Source organism: Rhinatrema bivittatum, chromosome 3, assembly GCF_901001135.1.
Source record: "Rhinatrema bivittatum chromosome 3, aRhiBiv1.1, whole genome shotgun sequence".
Taxonomy (NCBI): Eukaryota; Metazoa; Chordata; class Amphibia; order Gymnophiona; family Rhinatrematidae; genus Rhinatrema; species Rhinatrema bivittatum.
Window position 1 is genome coordinate 265,670,823 of NC_042617.1, and position 16,338 is coordinate 265,687,160.

The 16,338-nt window shown below is 42.7% G+C and overlaps 1 protein-coding gene across 1 annotated transcript in view; it reads left to right on the forward strand.

The window, feature by feature from the left end:
- The window catches only part of LAMA2 (laminin subunit alpha 2), a 1,492,466-nt gene that overhangs the window by 1,446,080 nt on the left and 30,048 nt on the right, over window positions 1-16,338 (forward strand). Inside the window, 3 exon segments of the mRNA XM_029596813.1 lie at window positions 2,000-2,196; window positions 2,502-2,561; window positions 13,951-14,063. Of these exon segments, the coding sequence (XP_029452673.1) occupies window positions 2,000-2,196; window positions 2,502-2,561; window positions 13,951-14,063 (370 nt within the window).

Genomic DNA, 16,338 nt, shown 5'->3' on the forward strand with positions numbered 1-16,338 from the left:
CCATGCCTCCCAATGTCTTTTTTCTTAGTTTTCGAAAATGCCGTTATCTGCTGAAAGATGTGCAGGTCAATGGGACCAAGACTCTGGCTGTGCCCCAGTGCCTAGCTAGGCCTGGGCTATGGGACCAAGCTGAGGCCTATTTTTTTTTTCTATGCCCAATACAAAAAATACCATAAATTTTCTGGTATTTTTGTAGAAGGCTATTTTTGATTTGTTCCATTCAGAACCAACTAAAAATGACCTCATTCATTACATTTTACACATTTGTTTTAAATTAATTCACAGCCCTAATAGGCTGTCTCACATTATAAAACAAGTGGGACTATATCATGGGGGACAAGAGATGTGGTTGTTTAACAACTGCATCTATATACTTAGGGCTTCTGATTTCGCATTTTAATCAATAAACCCCCATTAAAACACCTCCAAACCTGCTAAAAAACTTAGCCAGATATTCAAAGACACAGCTATGCACTGAATATCCGCTATTGAGCAGGTCTAACTTAGACAGACAACTTATCTGGCTAAGTATCAATATCGCTATTTAGCCAGATAAATTATCCGACTAAGTAGCACCTCCCCGATCCTCCCACTGTTTGCCCACAAAGTTCTCCAGCTAAGTGGATATTCAATGGCCACTAGATAGCCAGATAAATATTGGACCCTAGGTGTTTACTAAATAAATACAGGAAAAATACCACTTCCCCTAGTACGAGGGTGGCCAACCTTTCACACATTTGAGACTCACAAAACCAGAATTCACAGAGGCAGAGAGCTGCCATGACTTTCACAGGAGGGTAAGAGATGACTTCACCTCAACACACACACACACATATGTGCACAAAGAAAAAGGCCAACTCTCTCAGACACAAAAACACACACGCTCACTCAGACACAAAGACACACACTCACTTTCTCTCTCAGACACACTCACTTTCTCAGACACCACTCACTTTCTCTCGCACAAAGACACAAAGACACACACTCAACTTTCTCTCGCTTACATAAAAACTGTTTTGCTGCTGTTCATGTGCTCACTCAAAGGATAATTTTCCAAAGCATTACATGCTTAAAACTGGGTTTTACACATGTAAATGCACTTTACGCATGTAAGCGAGCTTTTGAAAATTGCCTGCAATATATGGCGTTGAATTTTTTAATAGGTTTTACATGCGTAGTTGCACGTTAAAGGTGAATTTTAAAAGCTCACGCCAAATCAGGAGATGCACACGCATCTAGGGCTTACCCGCACCTTCCATATTTTAAAAGCCAATTACCAAGTGAGATGTGTGCACGCATCTCCCACAGCGCACACATCTCACTTGGTTTGAAAAAGGGGCAAGATCTGAGTGTTGTCTGGGTAAGGCGTGGGCGTTCTGGGGGTGGCGCCAAGAGATGTGCTCGTAATTCTACGCGCCTGGGGTGCATGCCCAGGTGCAGTGCCACATATGTTTACTTCTGCTATGGAGAAAGTGTAGCTTTAAAAAAGTCAAAATGATCCCAACCAGACAGATATGGAGGCTCACGTCAAGCAGAATATACCTTTGATTTATTTGAGCCATTGTGGGAATATCGATGTGATGTATAGAAAAAACAAATAAATAAATAAAATAAATAGTAAACCTCTTCTGGTTACTGAGGTTATTAGAAACCCCCTGCCACACATGCTATTAGCCATCCTGTTTTGTTTTGTTTTTTTCTTCACTGCAGTCCTGTCATAAAACAAAGTTTGTTTTTTTTTAAGTCTTTTGTCTCATTGCTGGACAATATTCCAGCTTTTGCTAGTTGCCTGTATCTCTCACTGCCATACCCACCTCCCCAGTTCCACTGTTTGTTTCCCATCAGCTGCACGGCCTTCTTCAGGGCCTCTCTCTCCCAGGTCAGGGTAAGCACCAGCACTCCTGGGGCCAGGAGCCAGCCTCGCTAAAGTATCCCTAAAACCAGGGCAAGCTGCCGCCAGGATGTAGATTGTGCTTTGACCTCTTTTGTTACCCCCCAGTCCCACTAGAAGGGGAGATGGGGGAAAGGGAAGAGGAGACGCAAACTGAAAGTGCTGCTTACAGCTCCGTGCAAATTGCAGGCAACTGTGGCTTCCACTCTGCTCTGAAACAGAGAGAGAAGAGGCTTTCTTCTAAGACAGCAGCACCTTTCGGCACATTCCTATGTGCAGTGTGTACAGATTTCTGGGGTTCAAAGGCAAGCCTGACCCTGAACAGCAGAAAAGGCATCCCCGTGTACGGAAAAACTGCACACACCCTGGCAGATGTGATTACATATTCCACTATGAGTCCCATTGCATCCAGGAAGTTTTTTTTCGAAGTAAATAACAAATGTCACTTGTATATAAAGCAGAATGAGATGCTGGCATAATACAGGAGCCTCTGCATCCACAGCTGTGCAACCTTTATCTAACTATGAGAATTAAAAGAGCACCTAGTCAGTTGACTAGGACTTATTAAATACTTTTTAATTACTGCTTGACCTCCTGTTCTGCCTCTTAGGAGTCTCTTGCTCCTGAAGTGAGGAGTGCCAGCATTACAGCTGACTTCGACTCCATGACGGTACCTTTCAGCATTTCCAACACCCTTCTAATGATGTTCAGTTTAACATGGGTTTTATTAATCCCAGCATTATTACAGTGGTGCAGAGTCCTTCCTCCTTTGGCTAATCAATGACTTTCCCTCTGAGTACTACTATAGTACCTTTTTCCTTGCAAAACAAGAATGTGTGATATTGTCAATCTGTGCATATCAAGTTTGCCTTTTCATGCATATACAGTATGGAGTGCCATGATCAGCAGTAGAGTGAAACATATTCTTCGATTGATTCAGTATTATCTTTTAGATCTAAGCCTAACTGAAAGAAATACAAACCACACTAGTTAAAACAAATTAATACTAGGTATACAAACATATTTATTACAAATATGAACTGCCAATGAGGTCAGTATTTGAAAGTATATAATGGGCTACTTGACTGCGCAGTGAAATTTGCCTTGCTGCATAGTTGATGCTTTGACTCCTCATGATCCTCCTTTCCCATTAATTCTGTAACAGAACAGTTCCATTGGTCAACTCACTGTACTTTCACTCACAAAAAAAATATTTTCTCTTAGGCAAAAGTCTTATGTTTGTCAGGCATGTGGACGTCTGAACAGTCTCTTTTTCAAGCAGTTCCAGCTGGTCCAAGGTTTGGACCCATTAGCAAGAAGGCAGCCAAGCATCGCCGATGGCTTTGGCAGGAACCAAATTAAACATCCAGGTAGTTCAGCGACATCTCCTCCTAACATCCAGAGCCAGCATGCCAGGAGAAGTTGCAAAAGGGCTCCATGAAAATTTGCAGACGGGCTCTCGTTATTTTGTTCTGGGTCTCTTTTTAAGCCCTCGATGGGCCTTACTGGCTATGTAAATGCATAGAATCCAAAAGCAGACAAAGTGACTGGATATAGCATGGCCCCCTGGTATAAGATTGATGAACTGGAAGTTGTTTTCTTCTTAACAAGCAGAGAGAAAATTTTAAAAAATTCTAATCTCCACAGACTAGTTTCCTTGTAGAAGAATAATTCTTATAAATTGACGTTTTATATTAAATATTCTTCATGCCTTTTTTTTAATCAGTCTATCTGATAAACTCAATCTATTCCTGGCTGTGTTATAAGACAAATGCTACATTTTCTTTGTTCTGTATTTGCTTCTGTGGGCTTTTTCTGTCCTCATGCACAATGCACATTAAGCAATAGCTTGTGAGCGGTCAGACATCTGACTCATTTGCTGAGAGCTCTTCTACTTGTCACTGACTATAGCCCTGTATAGCGAAAGAGAATTGAAAAATGGAGCAAAATTGCAGTATATACCGGTAACCAGAAAGCCACTCCCTCTTAAAAATATGTCATTCAGAAACTCCTGCTGTATCTATTCCTAGTTTTGTACTACTAACCAATTTCCCAATAGTTTAGCAGTTACTTAATCTTTGCTGGATGTGCATTTTTGTTCCGTTAAACTATCACAGATGAGAGAAGAGCAGGGGAGAAAAGAGAACTTGGACTTAAGACTGTTTGAAACAAAAGAACTAACTCAGTTTAGAAAGAAAAAAAATCCTCCATCGAATAGAAAAAAAAAGAACGAAAATGGAAAATAGATTGAGGCACCATTTTGTGAGCTCACGCCAAACTCTCTGGCCAATGCAATAAAACATGAGTTTAAAAACGTGTTTCCAAACTGGGCATCCGTTTTTTAATGCGTGCACATCCACCTCTTCTGGGCACGTGATGCTATATTTTAATGAGCTGCTGCATTAAAACGCACTGGGCAACCAGGGGAGCTGTGGCTGTGCACAAATTGAAAAAAACAGGCACCCACTTTGGGCGCACGTTTTGCATAGGTTCCCCACATCTCTTTCTTCCCACCTAAAAGATATTCATTTTTTTAAAATCAACTGAGTCCTATTCATTGATCTTGGCTCGGGACATGAAAAACCTATGCGTTTGGACACAATACAAGATGGCAAGCACCACGGGCAAAGGCGGGAGACGCACCCCAGGTGCACGGACCCTTTTTCCCGCCGGCCTTTCAGGGAAGCAGCGGGGCTCAAGGGTGGGTGGCGGTGATGATGAGGCCGCATCAGGGACTTACAGTTTAAAAAAAAGAGAGAGAGAGAGAGAAGCCGCAACGCCACAATCAGCTTCTGGCAGCCCCCTAAAGCACCTCAGTAGGAGGAACCACAGAAAAATTTGTTTTTTAGATGAGTCATGGATGCGCAGCAACAGTTAATGCCAGTTCTGGGGCTGGCATTAAATTTTACCTAAGTATTGCACGTCAGGTGCACGATGATGTATTGTATTGGGGGTAATAGCTAATACATGGCATTTACATGTGATGAGCGCTATTAGCTGCACGTGAGTTTGGACGCACATTTTGGACATGCTAATCCCCTTATTCCATCAGGTGTTAGCCTAGCGCATCCAAAACGCATATTCAGTCACTGGTTAAGCTGTGGGCTACCTGGAGCACACGATATTGCATTAGCCTGTTTAAGCTCCCTTGTTTAATTCTGTGGAATACATTCATGCATTTTCAGGTTAAGCATGAACAGAATTGTTTTTAATGAGAAAATATGCACTTAAAAGCTAAGAAGTCAGTCATGCTTCAAAATAGCAAGCCATTCTACCAAGGTCACGGCTATTCTAAACATACGCTTGATTTGACCCAAAAAAGCTAATTCAATTGGTCTGCCTTCTCCAGCCCTGAGATTTATAATCACTAGGGAGACAATTTTAATGCTCCCTGCAGAGCTTGCTGTACCTACAGGACTTGCTTCAAACAGAAACTCCGTGCAGAGTTTCCCTTTGAAAATGCAGCCAGGCATGCACAACATGGGCACGCTTGTACCTCATGCTTTGTACCTACATGGACGCAGGTTCAAAGCATTCATATGAAAGCATGCGTGGAGATTTCAAAGTGAAATCTTTCAGGTGAATGTTCAAACATTGCATGCATAAAAATTAGCACTCATCCACATAAAATAGCGCATACATGAATACATGCTATTTTCAAAACTGTAACTTACATGCATAAATCAAGGTCCACAAGTAACTTTGAACGTGTAAAAAAGGGACGTTCCGAGGCGGGGCCAATAGTTATACAAAGAAGTGCTATTTTAAAACCTGCAAAAGTGATGCGCATACATCTTTTACTTGCGTCTATTTACTTCTGCTCAATATCTGGTGTAAGTGATTAGAAACATTGTTAAAGTGAAAAATGACTAGGTTGCGGGTCTAGGTGCAATGGGGAGACTTTAGGCTAAAAGCCAGAAGGGTCTTCACGAGCTACAAATGGAGAGGGCAAACTGATAGACTAAACGGTAAAACTGGTTATTTCATTGCCACATGCATGTTACAAAATACACTGGGCCTAGTATTCAAATGGCAGATAACCAGACAAGTAGGACTTATCCAGCTATCTACGGCCACTGAATATCCACTCAGGTTCAGCAGCCACTAGATAGCTGGATAAGTAACTTATCCAGCTATTCATTGGGCAGACAATTTTTTCAGTGGGCAGAGCGGGCAGCGCGATAGCAGGTCTAAACTTAGATGGATATAACTTATCTGGCTAAGCAGCGATATGTACACAGATATAGCCATATCGCTGAATATGCTTGTAAATTAACCAGATAAGTGTTATCCATCTATGTTACTTGGCCAGCCAGGATTTGAATATTGACCCCCTCCCTGATTTATATATCTAAAATCCAACTTATGGAGGGTAAAAATGTCAAGATAACATGATAAAAATCTACATGCGTATCCTTATCAAATTGGAAGTAAAATACATGGGTATACAAGTTGCGCACACTTATCTGGCTAATTTCCAACTTATTCAGCTAAGAAGCGCCTTTCTTGCTTCTATCTGTGAGGGGTGTAAGGGGTCTGGGCTCCCACTGCAGCACAGACATATTCAGCAGGAGTTACAAAACAAATAAATATTATGCGTTTGGAAGAAAACTCTGCAAAGAAAACAACTTTTCGTTTAATGGCTGCGTTTTTTTCTTTTTTTTTGTGGGGTGGGCTAGAGAAGGAGTAGTTGTATAGCACTGTATCCTAATACTCTGTACCTGCAATGCACATTTCAGCTTACAGTAGCTAGCTTATGTAGACATTTAAGCTGAAGACCCCTTCCAGTACCAAATTAAGCCAACACGGAACACCGTTTTTCATCACCTACTAAGCTTGTAAAACTATGTTAACTCCGGCAAACCGGATAGCTTTCATCTATTGCAGAATGTATCTACTACTAGTTGTAAATGAGTATCAAATACATCATGGCAAAAACGGAATGTGGACTATGCTGCAGGATTAGGAAAATGGAAGGCAGCACTGACTTTATTGTGGACAATCACCGAAGGACCTATCACACATTTTTGGTTTGACTACCTTGCACTTCTTGTGTTTGTTTTGTTCATGACTGTAGGCTACAGTGAGCATACAGAGGTTTGTCACTGTGCATGCTGATTATAATGTACACAATGGGACTACATATTCGGAAGTGAATGTTTTTGTTGCAAGTCAAATACTAAATATACTTCCTTTCTGACTGAAAAAAAATTCTGTAAAAATAAATATTTTAGAATGTATAGATCTGCCCCCGAAAGAGAGAGAAATTTCCTCTTGCAGAATAAATTCCTTGACTTGTGATGAGTCAAGGCTTCTCAAAAAAGCTAACAGGAAGCTCTCTCTGTGTGGTAACAAGATACTGAATCTTTTCCTTTGTGTACCCCCAGGATGGTGCTTAGACAGAGACTCATACAGTGAATCATTTAATTCTTAAGCTGAATACAAGGAAAGGATGCTTCTTATTGTCAAATAATGGTTTCTGGGCTTTGTGCAATAGTGGTCCTTGGCATTTATGCATAAGTATCCTAATGCTTGAAAATATCTTAGAATGAAAGGCCAGATTTACTAAGTGTTTTCTCCATGGGAGAAATCCTGGAGCATATCTGTCTCAAAATTAAGAATGAGGTCACTTAGAGTAATTCTAAATTTAGACTTTCAGCCATTCTTAAAATGTATTTATGTGCTCTTGGACAGATTTCACATTGGCCTTTGTCAAGCAGCCACACTTGTATTTGGCACTACACTAATGGCCTTTCTCCAAAGCTGATCATTTTCTCCTACTCCCTATCTTTTAACCAGTTACCAAACTAGAGTAGCACACCGCCTCCTATCCTATGACTTTTTAATTTCCTGAGGAGTCTATCATAAGGGACTTTGTCAGATACACTACATCAACTGGCTCCCTTTTATTTACACGTTTACGCCTTCAAAAATATCTAATAGATTTGAAGAGCAAGACTTCCTTTTGCTAGAATTGTGTATTATCGGGCAGTCACTGTGGCACCCATCTCAAGGTCAGCTGGCGCTATTATGCACATTTTTTGGGAGGTTGGGAGGGGGGTCAAAGGGGCCTGGGGAGACACATGGCTTTCTTGGGGGACAGGAAGGGAGTTGAAGTATCTCAGGGAGGTGTTTTGTTTTTGTAAATGAAACACAAATACCCCCAGTGTTTTCAGGCATTTTCGTTCAAAGCCATTTTGTTTGCTCCATTTGGAACAAACTGTGAACTACTAGGGAAGAAACCCTGTTGAATTATCTTTAAACTCATCCCCCAAATCTCTTCACCTCAGCTAATTTGGTGTAAGGCTATCCTAATAAATTTCCATTGTATATCTCAAGGCACCATCTTACAGCAAATACAACAAAAGTAATCACACTGTCAGGCCCAAAAAATAAAACTTTCACCCACATTCATTAATAAAGGCTCCTAACAATAAACAAAATATAATTCATAATAGCAGACAAAATATATCATCACACATCTTTTAAACATATTTTCAGCAACTTCTAGTTTGATTTAAAACCTATTCGCTGGCCATAACAATTCACTGTACAATATTCTCAGCGACGCCCAGTTTAAAATCAAACAAACCCAAAATCAGTTCAGATGTGCTATTAATTTAAAATGAATGCACATCCCTATTGTCCATTAAGGAAACTTATATTTGTTTCGTAGATGCAGTGAAGAAGTATTACTGGGATATTATTTGCCTGTAGCAAAACAGGCCTGCCTATTGTAATTAAAGAATGCTGTTTAGGTGTATTGTGGCAAACACTGCATGGTGTTCACATACTTTTGCAATTCACAACAGATGAACAGCATTTGCAAGGAAGACTCGAATGTATGTGCATGATCATTCACTTATATGATAGTATCTGTGACATAAAAAGAACATTCCCTGTACGTACCCAGATCAGTCCAGGCTCCTGGGTTTTGCCTCCCTCCAGCAGATAGAGTCGGAGAAAGTTTTGCAAACACCGTCTCTTAACTTGGTATGCCACCTGTTACTCTTCAGTATTTCTCTGTCTCCAGCAGATGGAGGAGGTGCAAAACCTGCAGTTCTGTACCTAGTAAAAAAAAAAAAAAGAAGGTAGTTTTTGGAGGACTTCCCTCCCAGGAGGTTGGCAGGTCCTGGTGGGACCATCCCTCCTGGTTTTAGATGAGGACGAGCAGGGGTTGGGGACGCTTAAATGCTCGCAGATACACGCTGATCCACGCCCAGGGGTAACAACCGGTGATCCAGTTCCCTCATTCTCAGGATCCTGAAGAGAAGACTCTTCCACCCTTCAGCTAAGCTCTCAGATCGTTTTCCTTTTTGTTTCCTGGTTTGTAAAGTTATTTTTTTAAATGGTGCAAAGAAGCCTTTTGTTTTGGTTAGCTGAGCGGGCGGTTTTCTGTGAGGTTATCGTAGCCGTTCCCCGTCAGTGGCAGAAGGATTTCAGGGAGGTACGATCTCGGGTGCATCTCCCAAATGTGCTCCTGCTCTGGCGAGTGCCACACATTCGAAGCCGCTTTGAGGCAATCTGGGGTCTGCAGATGTGCTGCGTGTGGAGAGAGTGCCATGCGCCTTTCTCGGGCCAGCCGCTGTCATTGATGCCTCTCCGGTGGGGAAGGCAATTCAGCAGGGACTGCGGCGACTTCTCTGAGGCAGGGGTCCAGTGGGCCTAGAGCTGCTGTGCAGGAGGCTGTTGATGCATTCCCACTGAGCGCAGGAGCAGCAGCCATTTTGTATTCTTTGTCAGCTAAGTCACAGAGTGCAGCAGGGGGAGGGGATCTATGATGCTTCGGTCTTGGCTAGGAGGCTTCTGTGGTTGTGAAACTGGTCAGCGGACATCATATCAAAAGCTCAACTAGGAGCGTTGCCTTTTAAGGGCAAACTTTTGTTTGGAGAAGACTTGGAGTAGTTGATAAAGCATCTGGGAGGTGCATAAGCTTCTGGAAGACAAATCTAAAGGGTCCAAAGGATTTCTCCCTGTCCGCTCTCGTTTTCAGGGGCAAAGGCTTTTCTGCCAGAGCAGAGCTCTTGGGTGGTGGACAAAGGCAGACCTCAGGGAGGTCAAGGTCCTGGAACCACCTGTTTTGTGGGGAGCCCACACCTGCCCAATGAGGAGAGACCAGCCCACACCTCAGTCCCAGTCATCAGGGGTCATTTGACTCAGTTTTACAAGGAGTGGATCAAAATCATGACGGACCAGTGGGTTCTAAATGTGATAGGACAAGGCTACGCTTTAGAGTTTGCTCGGCCACTGAGAAATCTGTTTATGAGATCTCCTTGTGCCTCGATGGAGAGAAAGCTAATCATGCAGCAGACCATACGGCAACTGTGAATAATGGGAACCATTGTCCCTGTTCCTCAGGATGAGCAGGGGACAGGACATTTTTACATTTATTTTGTGGTACCAAAGAAGGAAGGGACTTACGTCCAATTCTGGATTTAAAGAAGGTGAACATGGCTCTCAGGGTTTCCCGTTTCTGGATGGAGACTTTGCGATCTGTCATAGCAGCAATACGAAGTGGGGAGTTTTTGGCTTCCTTGGATCTGACGGAGGCATATCTGCACATAGGGATTCATCCAGATCATGATTGTGGATGTGGCGGCAGCCCTTAGAAAGGAGGGCATGCTGGTCCACCCGTATCTAGACAACTGGCTCATCCGGGCAAAGTCAGATGACCTTTTCAAGCAGGCAGTGGACGTAGTGCTGCATTGCCTGAGATCATTGGGTTGGATAATGAACTAGTCCAAGAGTCAACTTTCTCCTTCACAGGTTCTGGAGGTTTTGGGCACACATTTCGATACCCGAGTGGGAAAGGTCTTTCTTACGGAGGAGTGAATTGCCAAGCTACAGCCTCAAGTTCATAACCTGTTGGAGGTCCGAGTGCCCAGGGTCTGGGATTACTTGCAAGTCCTTGGTTCCATGGCCTTGACCTTGGAGCTAGTCCTGTGAGCATTTGCTCATATGAGACTTCTACAGAATGAATTGCTATCCCGGTTGGATCTGATGCCAGAGCAGTTCCATCTTCCACTACTGCTTACAGGGTCCATCAGGACCATTCTTTCATGGTGGCTTGGCCAGGACCATTGGTGCTGCTGGGTGGACCTTGAGGTGCCTCAATGGGTGGTGGTGAATACCGAGACGAGTCTTTCCAGTTCAGGGGCTGTGTGACAATCCCAGTTACTACAAGGACTTTGGTCGGCGGAGAAAGCAACCTGGTCCATCAATCGCCTAGAGACGAGAGCATTGTGGTTGGCTCTGGAGGCATCTCTTCCCTTTCTGCCCAATGAGCCCTTAACCCCTCTTGGATAGAACAACCTCAACAGATGTATTCGGAACCAGACAATGCGATGACGGTAGCCTACATCAACCACCAGGGAGGCACCAAGAGTCGGGCGATTGCTCTGGAAGCAGAGATACTGATGTCCTGGGTGGAGCAGCATCTGGCCATGATAGCGACATCACACATAGCGGGGTCTGACAATGTGCAAGTGGATTTTCTCAGTCAGCTATGATTAGATCCCAGAGAATGGGAGCTATCGGAGGAAGCAATGACCCTCATTTCTCGCAGGTGGGGCATGCCTCATATGGATTTGATGGTAACTCAGAGGAATGCCAAGGCACTGCGTTTCTTCAGTCGCAGAAGAGAGCACAAAGCAGAAGGGGTTGATGCCCTAATGCTTCACTGGCCACACGATGCTCTGATCTATGTGTTTCCTCCATGGCCTCTGGTGGGCAAGGTTGTAAGGAGAATAGATGTCCACCCAGGAAGGGTTATTCTCGTAGCTCTGGAGTGGCCACGAAGGCTTTGGTTTGTGGATCTGGTCAATCTAGCAGTGGATGGTCCCCTGAGGCTGGGCCATCTACTGAATCTTCTGCGACAGGGGCCTATATTTTTAGATCAAGCAGATTACTTTTGTCTAACAGCTTGGCTTTTGAAAGGAAGTAATTAAGGAAGAAATGATATCCGGAGGATGTTATTTCTATCCTTTGCAAGCTCGCAAGACTTCTTCTTCTTTGGTGTATGTACGAGTTTGGAGAGTCTTCAAGTCTTGGTGCACGGATCAGGAGGCTGTCCCTTAGCAAGCTTCAGTGCCGCAGATTCTGGCTTTCTTACAGAGAGGTCTAGCGAAAGGTTTGTCCTTTAGTTCCCTGAGAGTGCAGGTGTCGGCCTTGGCTTCCTTGCGGGGCAAGGTTCGTAGACTCCCTCTGGCTGCGCATCCAGATGTGATGCATTTCCTCCGAGGGGCAAAACATTTGCACCCTCCTGTTTGTAAGGTGTGTCCTTCTTTGAACCTTAACTTGGTCCTTAAGGGGTTGTGTGACATGCTATTTCAGCCTCTTAAGAGGGCCACTATAAAGGATCTCACTTTGAAGATGGTTGGTGACAATTTGTTCTGCCAGAAGGGTCTCTGAACTTCAAGTCCTGTCATGCAGAGAACCGTTTTTGCGGATTTCATATTCCGGAGTCTCTTTGCGGATTGTCCTGCCTCTTTTGCTGAAGGTGGTTTTGGTGTTCCACTTAAGCCAGTCAGTGGAGCTTCCAGCTTTTCCAGATCTAGAAGTTGGTGCACTTCATGCAAAAGAATTAAGATATCTGGATGTCAGAAAGGCTTTATTGCTCTATTTAGAGGTCACAAACAGTTTCAGATTGTCAGATCATCTTTTTGTGCTATGGAGTGGTGCAAAAACCGGTCAGAAGGCATCAAAAGCCACGGTTGCATGTTGGTTGAAGAAGGCTATTGGTTCTGAATACATCTGTTGAGGTTGTTCTATCCCAGTCCCAGATGGCCTCCTGGGCAGAATGTCAGCTAGTGTCGCTGCAAGAGATTTGCAGGGCAGCTATTTGGAAGTCTTTACATACCTTTGCCAGACACTACAAATTGGAATGTCCAGACCTCAGACATAGGCAATTTCGGTGCTAATGTACTTAAAGCAGGACTCTGTATACATCGGTATTAAATTGCAAATATTATATTAACTCTGTGCAGAACATCAATCATCTCCACCATCTTTTACTGCATATTTACTGTTGGAGACCATTGCTGTTCTGCACAGAGTTGCAGAACAGCAATTTAATAGCGATGTGTACAGTCCATCCATTAAGTGCAAATCTGCCATGACCCAAAATACTCATCTATAGACTAATATTTACATCTGGCAAAAAACTGAATCCCAACATTACCCCGGATAAAGCCCCTGAAGCAACCTAGTGCGAAACTCAGCCAAAGTTGGGCTTTTTTTTATCAAGATATATGTGCGAATAAATAATTTTCATCTAAGCAATTGGACTGTCTCACTTTCTGTTGCCTTCTGGCTTTGACAGACCACCTTCCGGTCTGCTTTGTGGTACCACAGATCAGTCCAGCATCCTGCCTGGTGGTGGAGGGCAGTGCTTGGAGAGTCCACTCAATCGGTTTATTATCTTGATCTGAAGATTTCTGAAGAATGGTACAGGTTCTCATTGGTGTTTTTTTCAGATACGTTTGCAACTTTTGTTACAATTTTGTTAGGGATCTCCTCTTTCCTCTGCTCGTTCCAGGGAAGTTTATAGAGTGGATTTATTAAGAAGTTTGGTTATAGAATTTATGCTTGGGTACTGAGTAATACTGAGGAGCTGTAGGTGGCATTCAGGGTTAAGAGGTGGTGCCTGCGAAACCTTCTCTGTCTCCATCTGCTGGAAGGGAGGCAAAAACCAGGAGTCTGGACTGATATGTGGTACTACAGGAACGAAAATTAGCAGTTAAGAACCAATTTTCCTTTACACCAGTTAGAAACCTCCTCTCCACATGAGATTGTATAACGTGATTCTTTCCCTATTTTCTTCTGTGTATGGGTGTAAACTGATCTGAAATACCCAGAGAGAGGATTGAAACCTAGGTGAATGAAGGGGTAGAAATGCACATCGCAGCATCATTTTGAGATGTATAGAGAGAGAGAGAGAGAGATAAAGAGACAGAAAATTTACATTTTGGCAAAAAGAAACAGGATTCCTTGTTTACGGAAACAAATATCACAATGACCGAGTATGGGTTATGGTGAAATGTGTGTTTATTCTTTCCTAGGATTCTTGTGCTGCTGAGTTGGCGCCTGTTATTTTGAAAGGCGGCAAACAATTTGGTCTCTCCAGGAACAGCCACATCGCCATTGCATTTGATGACACCAAAGTGAAAAACCGGTATGTGGGTTTGAACTTATTCTTCATACTCCAAGATTTTCCTTTTTTTCTTTCTTTTTCTATTGTAAGTTCTTTCTATATACCATATAGGTAAATAAAACTAAAAATTTTAAACTATCACTTAAAAAGGAACCATACAACAAATCTTAGCTTAATGTCCCCAGTTGGCTAGACACTGACAGCCAATGAATGTCCCCTGTCCCAAGCAGGGCATTAGCCAGATGTGAATGGATTAATCCATGTGAAATTACTGGGTTATCATACTTTGTAAAACATAAAATTAATCATTTCATAAATGGATTCACAAGCTCTAGGTTATGTAGTCATACAGGTGCGATCTCTTTTATAGGGAATGTGGGTTAAGCAGAGGTGTGAATCTCCATGAAATAATCATTGATCCCTGAGTGGATTGGACTAACTTTTATCTGAGGGAAAAAATGCTGTAGTTTGACTGTGACTGGAATTGGTCTCGGGTATTGGTCCTGAAAAAACTAAAATCATAATAAGGTGTGATTCTCTTTATTGGAATACACTTTTGAAACCACACAGATCCCTTCTTCAGGCCGATGTGCTCTTGAAAGTTCATAAGTTTCAGCATTTTTTCACATTGGTCTGATAAAAGATCTAACAGCCTGCTAAGATTCCACACTTTCTTTTTAAAGAATATCATTGTAAATCAACCTTGCAGTTACCATGAGGCTGTGATTATGCAATGCCATCTGTTTTAATTTTTTTAAATATGGAAACTTGACTTCTGACATTACTGCATGAATGAAATATCTGCAATGACACTATGGCATTTTTGTATGTTCAGCCAAGTCTCCTGCACAGCAGTGCTGCGGCCAAGTCCAGGGGATCAGCGTCGGTAGCTATATGTGGCACTTCCTCTATACCTGGCACTTCTGCTATGAGACGAAGCAAAGAAAATACTGTATACGCCAGGATTTTAATCTTAGTGGGGCATATTCAGTAAGCCGGCGAGTGGACAAGTTATCTGGCTAAAGTAAGCTGCAGAACTTGGCCCAGATAAAACGTCCGCTAAATATCCATAATTAAAGTAATCCAGCTTCCTTTAGCCAGATAACTTGTAAACCTAACTGGCTTTGTAGCCATTGTAAAAAAACTGAGCAGAAATTCAGTGCACAGATTCTTAATGCACAAGCTTTTTTTTTAAACTCCTGATGCAGTAAGTTAATGGTGTACTAATACATCAGAAATAAAAAACTGAGCACAAATCGGACAGTGTGCATAAAGAAAAGGCTTAGCACACAGCAAAACATGATTTATGTGCATAGCATATTTTATGTGCAGAAAACCTGGTTTATGTAAACAAATCATGTTATCTGTGCATAAAATATGATTTATGCGCACAAAAAATGTTTCTGCACAGAAAGCATTTTTTGTGCACATAAATCATATTTTAAGCATGGAAAACATGGCTTTTGTGCATAAAGCATGTTTTTTGCACATAAAATAGTGACTAACGGACCATGGCATCAAAACTCCAGCTTCTGTCGATAGACTAACATTAACCCTGGTAACATTACTCCACCTCAGACTAGGAGTTAAGTTTCCAGTACTAAGAAAACACAAGGTAAGCCAGCACACATCTCTGCATTGGGGAGTAATATCTAATGCCATCATTAGCATGGAATTTCTGTGCTAGGGCAATAACTTAAAAACACATTGTTGTATGCAAAACTCCTTGCTGAATCAGGAATAAAGTTTCTACATTCAAACAGTGGGTTAAAGTGTGTGCTCTGCCAGGCACACTTTATTAAATCTGCCTCCATATTTGAATATAGCCAGTTAGGGTGTAAGTTATCTGGAAGCTGTGGGGATTGCCGTACTAGTGTACCACAATCCGAAACCAGATTGGCCTTTCTCCCAGAACAAGCAGGATAGTAGTCCTCACATATAGGTAACATCATTGGATGGAGCCCTATCACGGAACACTTTTGTCAAAGTTTCTAGAACTTTGACTGGCACACCAAGCATGCCCAACATGCCACCAACCCTGCATCCAGCAGGGTCCCCCTTCAGTCCCTTTTTTCCCCACGCAGCAGTTGCCTTGCGGTTCTTAGGAACTCTGTGAGAATTTCTCACAACTTTTTACTCACGGACCTTTTCCTTATATTTTAAAAAATGTTCCCCCGTCTCGGGGTCCCCCGTCAACCACCATCCTCCGATATCGCTGGTAAGTTTTTACCTCGTTCTTGCGGTCAGTACCCGGCAGTGCTTCCATCAATGCCCGTTGACCACCGGCTGCGCGCTG